At 38.8% G+C, this 20,182-nt stretch overlaps 1 protein-coding gene across 1 annotated transcript in view; it reads right to left on the bottom strand.

Annotated features, from left to right (window-relative positions):
* The window catches only part of WASF3 (WAS protein family, member 3), a 47,069-nt gene that overhangs the window by 22,735 nt on the left and 4,152 nt on the right, over nucleotides 1-20,182 (bottom strand). Inside the window, exon 2 of the mRNA XM_009865678.1 lies at nucleotides 99-241. Coding sequence (XP_009863980.1) covers nucleotides 99-231 — 133 coding nt within the window. The 5' untranslated portion in view covers nucleotides 232-241. The remainder of the gene's footprint in view (nucleotides 1-98; nucleotides 242-20,182) is intronic.

The following is a 20,182-nucleotide window of genomic DNA, read 5'->3' as shown; positions in this document are numbered from 1 at the left end:
CTGTATCTTAATTTTTCTATTTAAAACCAAGCCATCTTCAAGTTTTTTCATTTACTCAGTTTTTCATCAAAAGTCAAATACTTGCAGAAGTTACTTACTTAAGCTGCTTAGCTGGCGTATGATAGCAGCAAGGGTACTATTGGTCACACATTCCAGTTCACTAGTAATTCCCTCTGGCAGAGCTCCTCGGCAGAGATGCCGCGGTTCGATGTTCCTTTTAACCAAAGGCATGGCTCAAAACCTGGAATTCACAGAAAAAATGCATTACGTTTACCAAAATGAAATGGAGAGCTACGAATCTGTGCAGTACACATTCAGGTGGGGTTTTTTTCTACAAAATACACTTCACCATTCTTTAAAAGTGCTTGCTTCAGCCTTTCTGCAGTGAGATATCGTCCAATTCCCACCAAGGCACTGGAGTTCTGCACTTGAGCCAGAGCACGACAAGAGCAGCTCAGGTCAGTACAGCAGACACGTCCATGTACACTTTTTACCTCGAAGTTGGTGTAAAATTCACTGCATGCACAGACTTGTGCTACCAGAATCACCAGACTTTAGTGCACATTTGCATTTTTTAAAAACAAAACAGCAACAAAAAACCCCAGCAGTCCCCAGAGGAGAGGCAGGAGAGGCAGCTGTCTTGCTGCCTTGACAAGCGGGCCACTGACGGACTGTCCGGGCACGCCAGCCCCAAGCCACCGATCTACCCTCGCTCTGACAGTTTTCAGTCAAGTTGATAAACCCATCTGACACCTAAGAGCAAAGCCTTCACAGAAATATAGTAAGGAAGAAATAGAGTTAAGTAAAAGAGTAAGGAAGAAGCTGCAACATAAGGAAGAAGATGGTTTTCCCCAGGTGGAGTTGAAGGACAATTCAAATGAGGTAAGAGCATGTATTAAGCAGATTTTGGGAACACGTGAGATGTAGGAAGACATTTATCTGAAAAAACAATGGTTGTCAGAACTGTTTTTTAAAAAAAAAAAATAAAAAATGAAAGAATCTAGGATTGGGAAAACCAATACAAAAGAAGATCTCCAAGCCCAATGGCACAGAAAACACTGTACGTTGCAGACAGCAGCTTTGCAAGTAAGGATGCCCAAGTGGGACAGAATTATCCCAGGAGGGAAACAAGAGCATATAATATAAAACGTTCTTATGCAGTTTTTTTAAAAATGGATTAGCACGATCAGGAGTCAAATTGATGAGCTTTTTTTTTTTAAAGCCTGATATTTCAGTGTCCATGCATTATTACGAAAAATATTCTGTTTAAAGAACGTGTGACACTGAAATTTTCTGGAATAAGTTACAGTGTTACCAAGGACATAAGTTCATTTGGAAAAGGCTTAACAGAAAATTTCTTTTTTATTGCATTAAAGAAATTAAACCTCTCGATTTCTCTAATTAAAACCACATCAGTAAATTTAAAAGGCCCTTTTGCTTTTCAAATGTTGCATAGTAATTTTTTGTAATGACTTTACTCCCTGAAGGTTTAAAATAGTTTCTTCCCAAAAAAATTCTAAAGAAAGTTCAACTTGTATGCAATTAGCGAAAAGCAAATTATTTAACTGCGAGATTATTTCAGAACAGGCCATGAAGAAACAGGCTTATAACTTCTAAGCAGCAGTTCTGAATTATATTTTACATCTTTCTTAATATGTGACATCTTATTTGAATATGTCAGAATTAAAGCCCAGCTGAGTTTGCTAAATTTTAAACAATACATCAGAGGTAAGAGAGGAACGATTTTTCTTTTATACAAGACCAAAAACCGTCTTGTTTCTGTTCTTCGATTTTGTATTCCTCTGCAAACCGATGCCTTTAAAAATATGACTTAATTTCCAATGCAGTTTTCTGAACTTGATGAAAATAGGTAAGACATAGAAATCCAAATTACTGAAGAGCCACATCTAGCAACATCACACTGCAAACAGTCTAAAGCATTGCAGCTGTGAAATAAGTCATCATGAAGAATTGTTTCACTGTGCAGGAAAATGCTCGCGAACATAATGAGTATGAAGTAAATTAACAAGAGAATAAATCAGTGCTAAAGTGACATAAATCCAAACCTTAGTATTACCACAACACATAAGGTACAATTTTTGGTTTTCTCTGTAACATTCATGACACCATCATACTAAGGGCATAGTAGAGACTCCCTACAACTATGACAACAGGATTCCTGAAATATCAGTAGGTGATTAGACATCTCAAACCTGTCTTTCTGTGGAACCAAATTTTATGTGCAATTCATCAGAAAAACACTCTGATGAAGAAGACAATCATTCTTGCTGGGTTTGGAGTTTGTGAGGGATGGTTGGTTTGCTTTTTTAACACAATTACTGGGAGTATGTTTTCCTACTCATATTCAAACTCTCAATTTCATTTTTTTGACTCATCTCACTTAAATTCTTATATGAAAAGATAAGGAGACCAGCAGAATAAAGCCTGGTTTCCCACGGCTTCCTGTCCAACATTCTCAGAGCTGGTCCCCTCTCTTACCTTCTGCAGTTCACCCCACTTTTCCTCACCACCCCACACAATGTGTGGGGAGCAGCTAGAAGCTCAGCTAATTGCTGCTGCCTGGCTAACTGCCTACTACCTCTTGAAACACCTACTGCATTGAATATAATCAAAATGCCTTTTACCAGGAGCACAAATTTAAGTCTCTTCTCCATATCACGTTCTTCCTCACCTATAAAAGCTAATCTGAAGACAACACACAACTACAGTGAGTTTTTCATTTTCTCATCCTTTATGAAATGCTCCAATATGTTCCAGAAGTAGTGCAAGAGAGACAGACACAAAACATCCTATTTCTTTAAAGAGCAGACAAAAACACAGCAGTGCTTAGGGCGAGAAGAAAAAACAACATTCATTTTGGAATGTATGATTTAAATTATTACGTATCCACCTCATTTCAGCGTGAAGTTTAATTCTGAAAAGTAAACTGAACACTGATGAGTAAATATATGCAACAGATTAAGCAATGCATTAATTGCTCCCGATCAGAGAAAAAGAAAAAGAGGCCTGCAATTGCAATTATATGTTTCTTCTAATTTACACCCTTCAACTATCTGAATTAAATACTTACAGATCTATTCAGCTACTAACCCATCAGTAAGTAAAAAAATGCCCTTACTACTAACTGTCCTTGCCACTAAAGCACTACAAGCACTACCACCCTTTTCTTTACCACACACAACACGTAGATGTACTTAATCTTTCTTGAAGAAAATTCATTATCTAGAAAGATGCTATACTTGCATCTGTGTAACTGGCTGCTCCAGAAATGTATGAGACATTACAGTCAGACCAGAAAACTGGCAGCAAGAGTCAAAGGGGGATGAAGAAAACTCTGAGGGTGAGATGTCACTTCACATCTCACTATACCCACATATGCCTCACCAGATGTGGATCGGACACAACATCTGGCTGGACTGACCTCTGGAGTACAAATGGGCCCTTACAGGCATCAGCAAGTAACTCGATTTTCATGCGCATTCTGAAAGGGCAGGACATCAGAAGCTTGAATTAGCTTAGATCAGGCCATTACAAATCTACATTAGGCACGCTCCCTCAGTATTCTCATCTGCCCCTTTCTTCTCAGTTTTTCTTTGGTTGTAGTTTTTATTTTGGTTTGGGTTTTTTTCCCCTTGTAAAAACTTTCATAAATACCTTTTGCTTCCAAATCAGAAGGCACTTATCTCAGTAGTTACTGCTGTTGAGGCAAGCAGGGTACAGAGAGAAAGGAAGCATTTTCGCTTTTCTTTCCATGCTTCCCTTGTGGCTGTAGGAGTATCACTCCAGGTCAGCTTGGACCATTTTCCTCTGGACAACAGCTGCTAAAGTGCATGTAAGAAGTTTGACACTGCCTCTGCAAGTCAGAAAAACCCAAAACACGTAGAAAGATGTGCAGAAGCAAACATGAAAGACATCAAACACAATGTACAATCTTTCCAAACAGCAGTGGACCACGGCTATTATAAGAGACATGCTGAGTTTTCAAATATTTGAGCAACTGGCAAAAACGCAAAGCACCAGCTGTTCCCCAGACATGTCTTTTGCCCTTTCAGATCCCCAAAAAGGCCTTGTACCTTACACTAGTGTTAAAAATTTATATTCAAGAACCATGAAATTCAGTTGCATCTGGGTTCTTTACATATTGACTAATACCACAAAACAAATGTTCCCTTATTTTCTCAGAGATATTGTTCAATCCCTTTTTTAAACTCTTAAGAGGTTTCCTCTTGTATCTTCCAGTAAACTACAAAGCTGAACATTTTTACAGTGAAAAAGAACTTCCCATACATCCATCCTAAATTCTCCCTGAATATACTATTTTCAGAGAGTTTTAGAGCTTTCCATTGATGAATCTCACAGACCTCTCCAAAAAGAGAGAAAACTCCATAATTCTCCTTCTATCGAGAAAAAAAACCCAAGACATTAATCAAATACAGAGATTGAAATGTGATGTGCCAGATGGGATTTCATTCAAAATTCAGCACCTGATTTGTATGACTGCATATATATGAGCTCAGTGTCTGTGTTATAAAAGCTCAGCAGAAGGCTAGAGAGCAACTAAATCATTCCATCTAGAGATACAGTCAGACAGACAAAGAACGATACAGTGAGCTCAAATGCCTCATGGGTAAGCTCTGCTATGTACTCACCTAAATTTAGGTGTCTGAATCTAGAATTGAATTTCACATCATCAAAACCAGAGAAATCCTGTTGATTTCTTCACCTCTAGCCCTACACTCAAGTTACACTACCTCCTTTCACAGTTTCTGTGCCTTGGGGGTTTTCACATTTGAAATCTTTGCAGAGAGTTAAATTTTTCCATACCTAACACTCAGTTCAACACACTAAATTTCCATGTCTGAATGGCACCCAATCTATTAATGTTGCCCATTTTCCTATTTGAGTTTCTAACTCTACACAGTCAGCAATCACCTCACAATCAAAATTTATGTATATGCTAAATAGGAAGAGGGGAAAGCAGGAAGATGAAAATCCCCAAACATTAGTTTTAGAGATGCTCTCTGTCCCCGTTTTTTTCCATTTTGGGGTATCTCATCAATGCTTATAAATATCTAAAGGGTGAGTGACAGGAAGATGCGGCCAGACTCTTCACAGTGGTGTCTACCTGATCCGGTTGAAAGGCGTCCCTGCCCATGACAGGGAGGTTGGATTAAATGATCTCTAAGGTCCCTTCCAGCCTAGGCCAGTCTGTGATTCTATGACGGAGCAATGGTCACAAACTTGAAAACAGGAGGTTCAACATAAACACGAGTAAATACTTCTTTACTGTGAGGGTGACAGAGCCCTGGCACAGGCTGCCCAGGGAGGTTGTGGAGTCTCCTTCTCTGAAGACTTTCAAACCCGCCTGGACACGTTCCTGTGTGACCTACTGTAGGTGATCCTGCTCTAGCAGGGGGGCTGGACTAGATGATCTCAAGAGGCCCCTTCCAACCCCTGACATTCTGTGATTCCCCTGGAGTCACTATTCCTACAAATCTCCCTGTTCTCCAAAGGCCCTCACACTTCACCACAAGACACAAAGAAGGGCTACATGGACAGCAGACACCACTGGCCTCTCACATCCAGGGAAGGAAAGGAATACACAGGTCTTGAACGCACGGCTGGTATTCCCTCGTCCTAAATGACTGGGAAGCCAATGTTTGTGAACCTTTCCTACTTAAAATCTCTGACTGGCATTTAATTCTTTTTCAGTCGCAACAAGTCAAATAACAAACTGGAAATAAAATATTGATTTCCCGATTATATGCTAAGTTCAGGATTCACCTAATGTTATTCATCTGTACGTTTTAAAGTTCAGGGGTTTTCAAATAGGTCTCATTCTAAACAGAGTTTGAATCAACATTTGGTGTACTGCAAAACAAGGTAAAATATTTAGCCATCAATTACTGTATAACACTGCTCTAGTGCCCTAGAATTATTTAATATCTATCAAAAAGCATCTAAACAAGACTAGCTTTTACTTTTAATAGCATCTTCTAGTTATTCTAGTTCTATCAAGTATCAATTCCTCTCAGCCGCATTACTAAGGAACAAGTACCAAAACAAAATAAAGTTTTACTAACACAGTTACACTTGATGTACTACTTTACTTCTATTAGTTATAGCAATCTAAGAGGCAGTGTATTTATTTGTTAATATACAGGGGGGTTGTGTTGCCCCTAAATTTTAATGCAACTGTCTTGATTTTGATACTGAGTTTGCTGAAGCAAAGACAGACATTTGTTAGAAATATGCACAAAGTCTAATATACTTCTGTTCCTTACAGATAATGAAAAAAAATCAACATTTTTTGTTATCCACAGAAAACCTTATCTTTTAAGATAGAGCATCTAAAGTAAAATGCCCAGAACATGTCCACTTCAAAAGAACAGATAAAATTAAATATACAGCCAACTATCCACACCACTTCCACCAATCTTCGTGCTGACTGCCCAACATACACAAAAGGTGAGACAGTCTTTTCCTCTTAGCATCAGCCCACCACTCCTGATCTTCCTGTAACATCACGCAATCTAAATATTAGCAATGATGAAATGGGCACAGAAATCCCTAAAGCAATTTTGTTTCTTTAATAGAGACATCAATTTTAATGGCTGTTGCAATGAGTTATTTCCGAAGGTTCACCAACTTGTAGGGGTTTTTTTCGGTTTGGTTTGGGTTTTGTTTTTGTTGGCGTTTTTTTATTTATTTTTATTTGGCTGAGTTTGTCTGTGTTGCGCTCTTCAGGGCAGATTTTATGGTCCAATGACATTATAAACAAAATCAAGACATTAAGCAATGCCAAGAGAAAGGTCAACAGGGGAGGAGATGGTGTTTGTTTAGTGACAACTTAAATATATTTTATGGACCTATGTTTCCCTAGCCAACCCTCCACATCTCCAAAAACTCTCTAAGAAGTAAAACAAAAATTCTGAATCACTAGTTAACTCTGCTAAACTGTAGGCATGCAACACAAACTTTAAAAAAAGATTAAAAGGTGAACATATTAATTCAGAAAACTTCCTCCAATTAAAAAGCTGGGAGAGAAAAGTAAATGGACTGAATATTTACATTTACCATTACCTTGAATTTAGTTCTCTCCAGAGTTTCACACTAACATGAACTCTAAACATATGCACTCTACACATATGCAAGATAACATTCTCTAATGTGGTTGGGAAAGAAAAAAAAAAAAAGTCCTGAGAATAGTTTAACCTGAAATGAAGTTTCTCTTTCCTTGAAAGTGTAGACTGTAATAAAAGAGGTTTTAAAATACAACTAACAACTACAGAGTCAAGTCAGGAATCTGCCTTATTCCCTCTGAAGCTTGCTCGATGTTTTTTCAGGGTTTGCCTTTGTTCTACAGCCCCATCCCTGCATTAGCTGGTGACTGTGGCTCAAGAAGATATTTGTGCTCCTGCCATGCTGGAATAGCAGCAAAGGTCTCCCCAACCTCCCCTTCTGTCCACCGCTCACCACCTAGTAAGCGCACCTCAGTGAAGAAGACAGAGGGACCACTTTAAAGTTATTGCTTTAATTTTTGTCTTCCCAACAGAAATTACTCCAAAACTATAATCCCAACTCTCATTTTTTCTCCATCACATTTTTTTGCCAGCAGTTTCTACAGAAATAAAAATCTTACCAGCATGAAGCACCGACAGATTATGATCAAGTTTCATCTTTGCTCCAAAATAAAAGATTATACATATGCCATCCAATTAAATGACTTCACCACTGCTAAAGGAAGAAATACAAATATTTCTTGCTCTCTGCTAATGAAGCAAGTGTACCATCAGTAGCCTAACTGAGGTTACAGCGATCTCCATTTTTGGGTATACAGCTTTCGTTCTTTTTAGACACAACTAAAACACATCAATGGAATACAGATTATATCTATGAAATATCACGTCTTCCTGTAGTAAGTTTTCTTATCATCCAAATTAATGAATTTTGCAATTTATATTCACAGCATTTTGTCACAGTACCCAATATGCAAACCCCTTTGCCGGTAAATTAGTTTGGCTTTTTTTATGCCTCTGTCAAGTACTTAAGTCTTTATATTTTCTAAAGATGCCTTATGATTTTTATAAAAATACAGAAAAACACACACATGTGGTATTTTTCATGTTGAAGTACTTTAAGCATCTCATTCTCAAGTAGCCTTCTTGAATCTAACGGCAGATTCCCTTTCCTAACAAACTCTTTTCATTGGAAGAAACACAAAACAATGGAAGAAAAACACTGTGGTCCCACTGAAGCTAATTGTTAAGCTTTTAAAGAAGACTGTTCCTTCACTAACACATTTTAGTCTTCCTTGGTACACTCAGCGTTACTAGGATATCTGGGAACAGATTTATCTGAAATCTAATACAGGTTCACAGATCACACAATACAATAGCTTGGTGTACTCACTCCAATCACTCTGCCAGCATCAGATCCACCTACCCTCATCTGCACCTCCTGTATGAGAATACAAACAACCCAGGACACATTCACACATGACTAGAGCCTCTAGTCTCTGGATCATAAGCTGTTCATTCTCTAACCAAATTTTATTCGATAAGCCAAGACACTAATCATGCTGTCTCTCAAAAGAAATAAGGCTAAAGGGTACTAAAGAAATCCAACTGATTAAACTGGAAAACATCCACACATGTCATAGTTGTTGCCGTGAAAGAAAAAAAAAATCAGGTTAAACAAAAAAAAAGGCAAATCAAACTACAAGAGACTGAAAAACATGTACAGAAGCTTTTATCCAAAGAAGTACGTTTAAAACTGGTTTAACAGAACAATATTACCTGATATTGTGCTTAAGGGTAAAAGGAAAAGAAGCTGACTCTTGCCTGGGTGGGTCCAAGTCCAGACCCACCACCATTAAATGTACTAATTGTTCTATATAAATCACATTTTATCTTCCTTCTTCTTTCTGTACTCACGTGGGTAATGTAACCACACACGCGATGACGACATCTCATACTGTTGCTTGTCCACTGAACAAACAGCGGCTGGTTTCAAGTATGAACAAAAGATGCTGACACGTTAATCTTGCTCTTAGCGTGACGGCTGCTCATCCTGCTCATAGTCCCTTCCAGATGGCTTAGTGTGAAAGGGATGGTGGGACGGGAAAGAAGGAATATTCCATACTGTTCTGAACATCTGTTCCTCTGCATTTGTACATCAAAAAACCCCACAACGAAAACCTTATTGTTGCTCTCAATTTTACTATTTCAACCTAATGCTACTAGGCAAACAGCAAATACGGTGTAAATGTTATGCATACACATCAGAAAGGAAAAATGTTTTTAAGGCACATAAGAGCAGTTGTTTAGTTTCTGCTGTCTTAAGAATGGACTTGTTTCAATAAGGAAGTACTTATGCTGCACTGAAAAGATATTTTTCTTTCATATGACCTTTCTTGAAATCTGTGTTACACTCCAAGAATTCATTATTGTCCCTTATCCTATTCAAGCAAACAGAACTGAACGAAGGCACCACTTGTTTTCCCTTTTGTTTTGTCTTTACTGAAAAGATACACACTATGCACTTATTGGAGTTAGTTTAAATTATATTTGAGTTACTGTGCAAAACTGTTCAAAAAAAAAAATTTCCTTATGCATATGCAGAAAGTGGTAGCTTTTTGGTTTTTAGGCAGAGCTGAAAGAAAGAAAAATATAAGTATCTTACAGCCTACCGCTCAAATGACATTTACCCGTTAAAATTCCACCTCTTGAAAAGAAGCACTCAGCCAGAACAAGGAGAAGGAACTCGGCACAGAGTTAAGAAAGGAGGAAGCAGCGCTTTGTCCTCCAGCACAGAAAAGAAAAAAATCCACCTTAGATTGGTCACACCCCCCTCTTTTGCATCATCTTGACATGTGCGAACCATATGGCTGCTGAATTATTCAGTTCTTTCTACTTTGAATAACCAATTATTACACATACGAAAATTTAGAAGTACTGAAACACTGACTGGAAAAGTGGGATCCTGTAAAATCTAATTTTGTTTTAACCTTTAGGACCTAATGGGTAACATTCAGTGAGGAGTACAAACAGGATGAGGTCAAAAGGAGCAAAATCACAAGCAGCAGACTGCTAGTTTTAATGCCCAGCTAATTAGGTCAGAAACAGCCTTCCAGTGGTCAAAATGTTTCCAGATCTCATCAGGGTCAGGTCGTATCAGACTGGAGCAGAGAGCTGGTTGTCTAGACAGAGCCACACGCTTCTCTCTCCACAGCCAAACTCAGCACCCCAGACACCCAAGAAAACATCTACAGGCTACTCGCTCAGCCATGAGAAGTATTGCCATGAAACAGCTAAGATGAATCTAGCCTTAGAGTAAATCACAGTTCAAACATCTTGCTGTGCATTTCCAACACTAGTGATGCCCACCAATTTAGCACCTCTTCGTTTTTCTAGTACAGTAATATCAGAGGACAACAGAATTTTTAAAATGACAGGATCAAGAGAACTACTATTAATAAATAGTATTATTTAACTAACAATCAACCCTACCAGGGTGTTTCCCACCTAAATAAAGTTTCTTGTTTGCCACCCAAGTATTCCAGGATCTTTTCGGATTACAGTCAAAGAAGCACCATTACAAAACACAAATCACTTCTTCATCCATCCACCAATTAAAAATAAGAGAGCACAGAGTAGCTTTTCATTTGCCAATTTACTAGAAGCTATTGAGTAACTATTTTAAATGTGCTTCTTTCAATATGGTATCTTGAATGGTGGCTTTATACATCTTAGATTGCTTACTTTAAATTTGTTTTGGACATCTAATTCTTCTAACAGCGTAGTTGGGAGTTATGGAAAGTCACATTTTAGCTACGTTACAGAAATGGCATAATTCTCTAACACAAGAATCATTACCGTATGATATTTTGCTTTAGACAGCTTAATGTTGGAACAACTTCTGACAGGAAAGTCTGCAACAATAAACAAGTCTTTTTTTAACATTTAGACTATAATAACGCACAAATCACTCCTGGGTACCATTTGGAGCACATTTGTCCCAGCCTTCCTCCTTCACAAACACCAAGTGTTGTCAGAAGCAAATGCCTTGATTATCTGAAGAAAACATAAGCTGCAGCAAGGCCTTGCTGACTTACATTGATCCCATTTAAGAGAGCCTTAGTGGGTTTAAAGTGCTCGAAATAACTGTCTGGGTGACGGAACACGTGACAGAGGCCGCCGGGTGAGGAGGCCTCAGGAGCCCATCAGCAGCAAGAACGTGCTCTTCAGATCCTCAAATGACCTCAAGCTAAACCAGAAGCAAATTCAATAATTTGCTTCTCAGAACTCCAATTAACTCTAAATTGGAGGGGAAAGTACAAAAGGGATGAAGGATCCACTTCATGTCCATTTTATGGCAATACAGTGTTCCTTATTTCCCCTATCTAATATTTACCACTGAAATCCTTTCAGAACAGCATTTCCCAAGGCGGGGGGTGGGGGGGAAAGTATCTGTTCTAAAACTTTCCTCCACAGCAGTTGATCTAAAATGTCATAGGGAAGTGTTAGGTTTTCTCATAGCTCAGTTAATCCAAAATGTCATAGGGAAGTGTTAAGTTTTCTTATAGTTCTTTTCCATTAAAAAAAATGTCAAAAAAAGCCAGTATCTACATATATATACAAGTAAGTACACAGTCTGTGTTCATATATATTTGATATATACACACATACATATATACACATACACATTTATTACACATATGACTCCGCAATGACAGAAGAGAGCAATAACACCGTCAAACAGCAAAAGACAAAACACTTTGTATTATGACAATTCAGCATTAATCTTTGCCGGCCTTGACTTGTAACGTGCCTCCTCCACTCCCAGTTCTCACCAGGCAGGAGAGACTTCCCCACCGCGAAACAACAGCACTGATGCTTTATCAGGCTACCACAGCATATCACGACCCTCAAAACACCTTGCAGTCAAGCAGCTTCAATGTCCACCTCAACAATCAAGTTTTTAGACACAGCAGCAGAAGTTTCCCAGCATGTGTCAGGAAACTCACAGACAGTCCATGAAAATCCAGGTGAACACAAAATAAATCAACATTCCTAAAACTGCTAAAGGTGGAGCTTCCCACCCATCCACTCCATGGAATTGCAGCAGGACACTCAGGATTTCCCTAATTCTCCTTATTGTGACTCCACTACCAACATTTCACTTTCTCTATATATCAGAAACATGAAAAAGAGAGCTAGCCTACATGGAGGGGGAAAAAAAACAGATTTATTTTGGGTGCATTTTAAGGAAAAACTGAACAAAATATTTTGTATTTGGATCCAGCAGCTGAGTCTAAGTGAAGCAACATAGAAATTCCCAAGTATTTTCATCCTGAGCCAGGCACACCATCTGTTCCCATGAAGCCCATCTTCTGGTGGCTACGGTACTACAGCACTATCATAAAGCGTCACACAATTGTGGACTGGGGCATAAATCAAGGAAGATACAATGAGTGACAGAGTGCAATGGCCAAGATAGCAAAAAAAAAACCAAACAGAAACCCAAAAAAACCACAACAACAACAAAAAAACCCCCACAAAACTCAGTCACCAAAACAACCCACCACCCAAAATACCCCACAAAACACAAGCAGCCTTATCTGGGGCCAGCACAAACAAAGTTGGGTGTTCTGAGCTTTGCGTGTTGCAGTTATTTCGCTCTGGCGCCTAAGGAGGACTGAACCCTGATCAGAGGCTTTCCTAGCTTTTCATATCTTTCCTACATATTATCTGCCTCCGTACAGTAACGTGAGCACTAACGATGCGATTTCTCTCTACCAGGTCATCTTGCTCTCTCTCTTCCACACGGTTATCTTCAACTTAATCACAGAAGCCATTCATGCTTGATGAAAAAGAAAGTAGTGAATCATAGTTTTCCAGTTCATAAAATAAAAGAGTAATAATTACAGGTGGAAAAAAAGAACATCCAGTTATCAGAAGTACAGGAGCCCCATATATCCTGACAATTGAATGACTAGCAAGTAACACAAAATCCAGCAGAAATCAAGGTGGATCATACCTTTTTGTGACCTTATCAATACCGAAGACATTTTTAAAAGTTAACCTACATGGATAGATACCCAGTTATACATTTTGGCAGGAACAGGATACAAAGAGAAATAAAACCAGTTAAAAAAGAAACCTGTTTACAATTGATATATCTAATATGTTAATATGCATATCAAGAATGAAAGCAGCTACAACTCCCCAAACATAAAAGCATTACTTTCTCTTAGTGTTTCTGGCTTTTTTGTAACAGATCCTCCCTTTTACTAGCATCCCAAATTCAGATGTCAAAGTTCTGCCACCATTAATTTCTTAATAATTCAATGTATAATATCTGTTATGCTTTTGTTTGTTTGGGGGTTTGGGGGTTGGGTTTTTTGGGGGTGTTTTCTTTGTGGGTTTTTTTTGGGGGGGGTGATGTTAAATAAAGCCTAAAATTAACATCAGGCATTAGTGAAAGTAACATGTTTTGATACAGTAATGTTGGCTTACAAAACCTTATGTGCAGCATTACAAGATTTCTTCACAGTAACTCTCATTAGGAGACAAATAATCTATTATACATAGTTAGTTTCAGACTGAAGACAGCAGTTAGTCTTCTCTAAAAATCCTCTTTCAAGACTTAAAGGCTGAAAAGTTGTGTTCCGTGAAATCTGGCATTGAATCAACAGATCTCCATGGAGCTGGCAATGTAGAAGTGCTCCAGAAACCAGCTTCAAGGGGAAAAAAAAAAAAAAATCATTCTTACCATGTATAATCAATCAGTAAAAAGAGGCTTAAGAAATTTTTTTTTCCCCAGCTAAAATGATCAAATCTTAACTAAGATTACTGGAGATGCAATGATAATACTTAATAATTTTTAAAGTCTGCTTTCTTCTAGCATTTCAGATCAGTGTATTTAAATACCCTTTATGGAACCTTTTGTAAACACAAGTCTTTGTCTTTCTACAAGTCATAGATGTATATATTTCTTGAAAATGTAAAAGTAGCTTTTTCTAAGTCTATGAAATTTCAGAATCTGACATTGAACATTTGGAAATATACCCGTTTACAACTACCTCCAGAATTCTCCTTTCTTCGTCAATGCCAAGTGGGAGAAAAAACAGTATAATAGCATTATATGGTATAATAGAAACAAAACCAAACAAAATACATGCAGTCCTCAAGAAAAAACACACCAGCCATCAGAGGTTTTCCACTAGTGCATCCCTGAAGATGTTCAAATACTTCAAAAATGATTAGAAAAACAGTAACTAAGGTTAAAGACTGTATTAGCAAGCTGTGTGATACAATAGGAGCAGAGAGACCTGTAGAGCAAAATAGTTGGTGCTGACAGTCCTGTGTCCATCTAAGATTTTCCTTTTTGGTAGGGAAGCAGGGATACCGAGTTGAAACTAGTTCTTGCTTGATCTCATTGCCCGTTAGACCCTAAACATGAGGTATGCTCCAGGAAAGCACATTTTGGTTTTAGACTCATGAGAAAGAAAAAGTGCTCATGTACTCTACAACTGGAGAATTCACATGATAAATACACCCCTGAATCCAAACGAAACTGACAGAATAATGCACCTTAAAGTGCTTCATCTCAACATGTTTTAATTTGCTACATAAAAGATGCAAAAAGAATGAGTTTATTGTATTTTCATTTTGAGGACAAGGTGGAAGAGGCAAATACTGGTTGAAGTATTTGCCTCTTAAGGCTGAACATGTGTCACAGTATTTTTTAGTCGTGGCTGCCTCCAACATTTACGAATGAAGGTTCCATGGGAAAGAAAGAAATAAAGGCAGTCTATGCATGAGAGTCGGAGCTCCAAGTATCCTCTCCTTCCCTACAATGCACTCAGCCACCAAACACTTGAAGGATCTCATCTCCCTCAGTAGCTGGCAGTGAATCACCTACCATATTCCTGATGACACAGCCAGCTAAAACCCACTGAAGGAGGAACATAAGTAACAAAACATAGCAAAGTTGCAACTGCAGAGTAGCACCAGAAAGTCTACTCCAACAAGGTTACACAATGCCTGTGTTAGTGCAATACCTGCTCACCTAGACATTAAGTTTACGCTCTAAATTTGAGAGGAGCAAGGAGCAGCATCCCAGTGATACAGTTGAGAGGCAAAAAGATACTTGATGCTGCTGGCTGGCATCCAGAGCCCATAGAAGGATGGGAAATTGGACCTAGATCACACCAATACAGTGAAAAATGCTGCAACCACAAGCTAAGTTTATGTTTCCTTCTCAGAAGCAAAACCCAGTTACTGCCTTGGGATCCACTTCACTTAAAGTCATGCTTTTTAAGACAGCTTTAAGCCAACCACTCCTTGATTTAATTAAATGGATTCATTTCCCCATACCCTGTTTCAACATTTCAGCTATTATACATGCTGCTCCTGGTTGAGCTGCTTCCAGGGCTGGAATCAGATTGGAAGTGAGCAGAATCTTAATCCAGAGGAAAGAAGTCAAAGCAGTTTATGGAATTACTGCCCTTATAGCCAAGAACACGGATGTTACAGTGAGAGCACTCCATCTGCTTCAGCACAAAGGAGGAAAAAACCCCAAACATGCAAACAAACAAACAAACATCACCACAAAAGCAGCCAGGAATTCAAGCTAACCTCACATTTCATACTGAAACCAACTACCTAACACGTGGTAACTAGACTTGAAAGATGAGTAACTGCTTTCTACAAGAAATAGCATAAATAGTGTCATAGAAAGTGGATTTAAGTTTATTCACAGATATCCTGAGTTGGAAGGGACACATTAAGACCATCAAGTCCAACTCTTGACTCTGCACAGGGCAACCTAAAACTTAAACCAGACACCAGGGAGCTGTTCAAGCACTTCTAGAACCCCAACTGCCTTGGGGTCACAACCACTTCCCTGTGGAGCTTGTTCCCATTTGTTCCAGCTTGACCACTCTCTCAGTGAAGAACTTTTTCCTAATACCCAGTTTGAACTTAACCTGATACCATTTTAAGTCAATCCCTTGTGCGTCATCACCGGACACTAGAGAGAAGGGATCAGCACCTCCTTCTTGCTCCCTGTCATGAGGAAGTTGTAAGACAGCAATGTGGTCACCCCTCTTTATCCTCTTCTCCAAGTCGAACAAGCCTACTGTCCTCAGTCGACCCTCTTAAGTCACGCCCTATGTTCCTAGGTCCATCAGACCCCTGACACTACAGAGATCAGAGCTGTTGCAATTTTTTCTCACCTTCTGCTGCCACATTTTCCAAAATCATGTAAGAATCTCAGAAAACTCCAAGATGGTGAACAAAACCTCACTGAATCAAATGACATTTCTCATGTATTTATTCCTTAGGCTCACAAAGGCATCTGTCATGTCGCAGGGACTGTATTACATGACATCTCATGTATGCATCACAAATTCTGTTTACTTTGTTAGCCTGTAGTAGTTTAAGTCTGCATAATTTCCATCTTTTTCACTGAAAGACACTTTTGGTGAATGTAACTTTGTATACATTGATTTCTGTGGTTTGTTTACTAAAAAAGACAGTACATAGCCATAAATATTGAAGACCAAATTTATTTCAAAAACATGAAGTATTAAAGGATTTATTTTTTTTTTGAAATACAGAGTACTCTGAAAGAGGAGGATGGATAGCACCTAAGGAAAAAAATTGGTATCCTCTTCTCATGAAGAACAAGTCAACAATCTGTTGAAAGGTACCATCACATCTCAAGAGAAGCAGTTGCTCTTAGCTCCTGGTAAATTGTAAAGGTAATTTTTTATCTTTTCCAAGAAAGTAAGATGGAATCAAAAAAAAAAAATAAAAGGAACTTAGTCTCAATATGTTTTGGAACTAAAAAACTAAAAAGTCTTAATTCTAACAATTCATAGAGAACAGAAGATTTCTTTACTTGCTTCCCATTACTTAAATCATAAATGTTATAAAATAATATACAAATAGACTGCATGTTGAAGTGATCACATGCATATTTCATACCTTCAGAAGCACTCATCAATTCATCTATCAAAACTCAGTAGCCAAACACCTGAAGAGAAGCTGCTCAGTTTTACACCAAGGAAAAACTGTCCTGCCCACATTTTAGAGCCACAGTCCAACCTTCTCCTTTATAGGAGTCCTACTGATGGTGCTTTCTCTTCTCCCTCACTTTGAGCACCACGGCTTTTTGCATACTCTCTACCCCGGCTGCCGGTACAGCAAGGAAGGCTGTTAGTCCCCTTCACCCACCCTACTACTGCTGCTCTCCTCTACCAGAGAGGGTTCACCAGCTTGGACTCTTGGCACACCTCCCTGCTGGCAATGTCACATCTCACTACTGCTTTAGAACCTGCCAGCTGATCCATCAAGAGTTGGAGGCACTGGGAACTAAGGGGACAGGTAACAGCTAATGCTTCCAACCATCTCTCCCCAACTTTACATCCCAATGTTTGCCTACAAGGCCTATTTGGCTAAGGTACAAAACCTTGTTCCTAATTTTTTTATTTTTTTTTAAATTAGGACTGTTTACTAGCCACAACCAGATTCTAAAGACTCTTTCCTATCCTGAAAAAAGAGTCTAGTAATAAAGGGATTGGAAAGGGTACTTGCTCCTCCCTCTTCCCTATCTGCTTACCACAGACATCCTAAACTCATCTCTAACTGTCAGTCTAAAGTATCTTATTCAAATACTGTCTTCTTACTTGAATATGAAAACTCCTCAGACAGGTAACATAACATGTCAACTCCTTTCACAAAGCCTCACGACTAAATGCAGGTTATCTCTGAATCATGGTGAAAATGTACATAGCTAACAAAACACCAGGAGGGTACAGATCAGGCAGCTGTCTGTGAAGATTATCAGTGCTTTTTTTGCCTTTTTTGGGGGGGAGAAGGCCTTCTTTAAGTATAAGGAGCCATTAATGCCTATTTTTAAACTGTCTTAATGCATAGCTGAGGCATCTCCACAAAGAAGCTACACACCTGCAATCAGATGGACAGGGCAGTCTGTTTAATCTTATAAATATAAAAAATGGATATAAAAAATGAGGAAGCTTTACAAGTTACATCTTATTTATAAGAAAAGGTATGACTACAATGAGTATTGATAAAATATGCTTTAATTTTATTCCTCAAGTTGAAAGAGCAATCACCTAGATCCTGATGATCTCTGCAGTCTCTTGATAACTTAAAAGAAAGCATTTTGAAGTTAATTTCAACATCTTATTTCCAAAAAATCTGATTATCTTCCTCACTCCAGTTCCACAATAGTTAGTCCTGAAGTCTGCCAGGAGTTTGCTTCAAAATATTTTGCATATTGGACCAATACTTTCAATATTGGTTTACCATTAAACTGTTTTGAACAAAAATAAGTTTCCTAGAAGGTGGTGTTCATTCTTAACATCAGTAAGTAAATTGTGAACCTAAACATGCCAAAGTAAAAACAAAGGGGGAACAAAATTAAATCCTAGTATGCTGATATCCAGGATGTTTTTGTTTTTTCTTTAAACAACAGAAACAAAGATGGGGAATACTGAAAAGAGCTTACTATAAACTTGCCTCCATCCCAGCACGGCTGTCACTGTTGTCCTGGTGATAAAACGTTCTCCTGTGAAATGTAATTATTAAAACCAGTGGAGCTGATGGGATCCCACAATCCAAGAGGGATAGGTTTCTTGACTACGGCTGTAACCAGCTGGCTGCTGAGCAAAGAGAGAACTCCTCTTGCCACCTCTGTGACAGGCTCCAGGAGGCAATGCTGTGGCTCTGGGCATCCTGCCTGAGGCTATTTGAGAATCACAGCAAAGTGGGCAACACTTGTGCGACAGCACTAGAGCCCAGAGCTTTTGTGGACAGATAGGGTAAGGCTGGGCACAAATGGGTTGACTGATTCTCAAAGACTGCCATTTAAAGTTAGGTATGGATCTTCTGTCCACGCTTCACACACTTATCAATACTCATATTGCTCTTAAGTACACTTTAGAATAGTCAAACATAATTTACAGAGACAAGCTGCACATATAGAAGAAAAAAAAAGAAAAAATCAAGCCACTCGAGACTACACACAGCTCAAAAAGCAATTTAACTACATCAGTTAAATTTAGCAACTGATTTAGTTAATCATTGCACAGGCAACCAAGATTTAAACCTCATCCTTCAAGTAGATCCTTATGCACTAGTTGCATAATTCAGAAGGGAAGTTACTGTGTTGCCAATCACAGGAAACCTTCAGAGAAGAGGCCAACCGCTGCATTTATTTGCAGTACTGAAGTAGCTCTGAATTTTCCAGTCTCAGACAGTGATAATGAAGAGTATTTCTGTATGCATTCATATCCTGATCTTGGAAAGATGAGAGGCATGCTCAGGCTCTCACAGCACATATGTCAGTTTTACCAAATTACTTCTCCTTGTCTATTAACATCAAACTCATTTTGACAGGCTGCAAGTTTAAAGTATGAAGTCCCTCTACTCCATACAGTCAAAGTCAAAACATAAATTAAGTACATAAACAGAGTTTAACCCAAGACAACAAAACCAAGCCCAAATATTTCACCCCTTCTAATACCAAAATCTGACAGAAAACAAGAAGAGCCCATAGAAAAGCACATGCACCTCTTAAGATCAGAATCTGTGATCAGACTGATCTACCACCTTGTAAGTCAGTCTCTCCCAAAACTAGTTTTACCTCATTTTGGTTTTCCTATTTTTAATGCAACAGTTCTGGGATACTTTCTCCTCTCTCATAGCCTTTTTACTCCTCAGGAGAAAATCCGGGAAACAGTGTCCTACTTCTCCCCTCTCCATCCACTCCCACGTCATTAGTCATCTTCAGCTTTTGGCTGGCTGAGTAGTTCAAAAGCCTTCCAGAAGACTATTTCCCTTTCCTGACCTACCCACCTTCCACACACACTCTCCTATTCAGAAAAAGCTCTTTTTCTTCAGGGATAATGCAAACTACAGTCTTCTGAAGACTGTATTGGGTTTGTCTAGCCGGATTTCAGTGGCGGTGTGGGAGCGGGGGCTGTAAGGGTGGCTTCTGCAAGAAGCTGCTATAAGCTTCCTCAGAGCCAATGCCAGCCAGCTCCAAAGATGGACCCACCGCTGGCCAAGGCTGAGCCTGTCAGTAAAATGATATGGTGACCACGGCAGCTCCACAGTATAAAAAG

This window comes from Apaloderma vittatum, unplaced genomic scaffold (genome assembly GCF_000703405.1).
Source record: "Apaloderma vittatum isolate BGI_N311 unplaced genomic scaffold, ASM70340v1 scaffold1553, whole genome shotgun sequence".
Lineage (NCBI taxonomy): Eukaryota > Metazoa > Chordata > Aves > Trogoniformes > Trogonidae > Apaloderma > Apaloderma vittatum.
The sequence above is the reverse complement of the archived record's forward strand: the minus strand, read 5'-3'. Positions and strand labels throughout refer to the sequence as shown.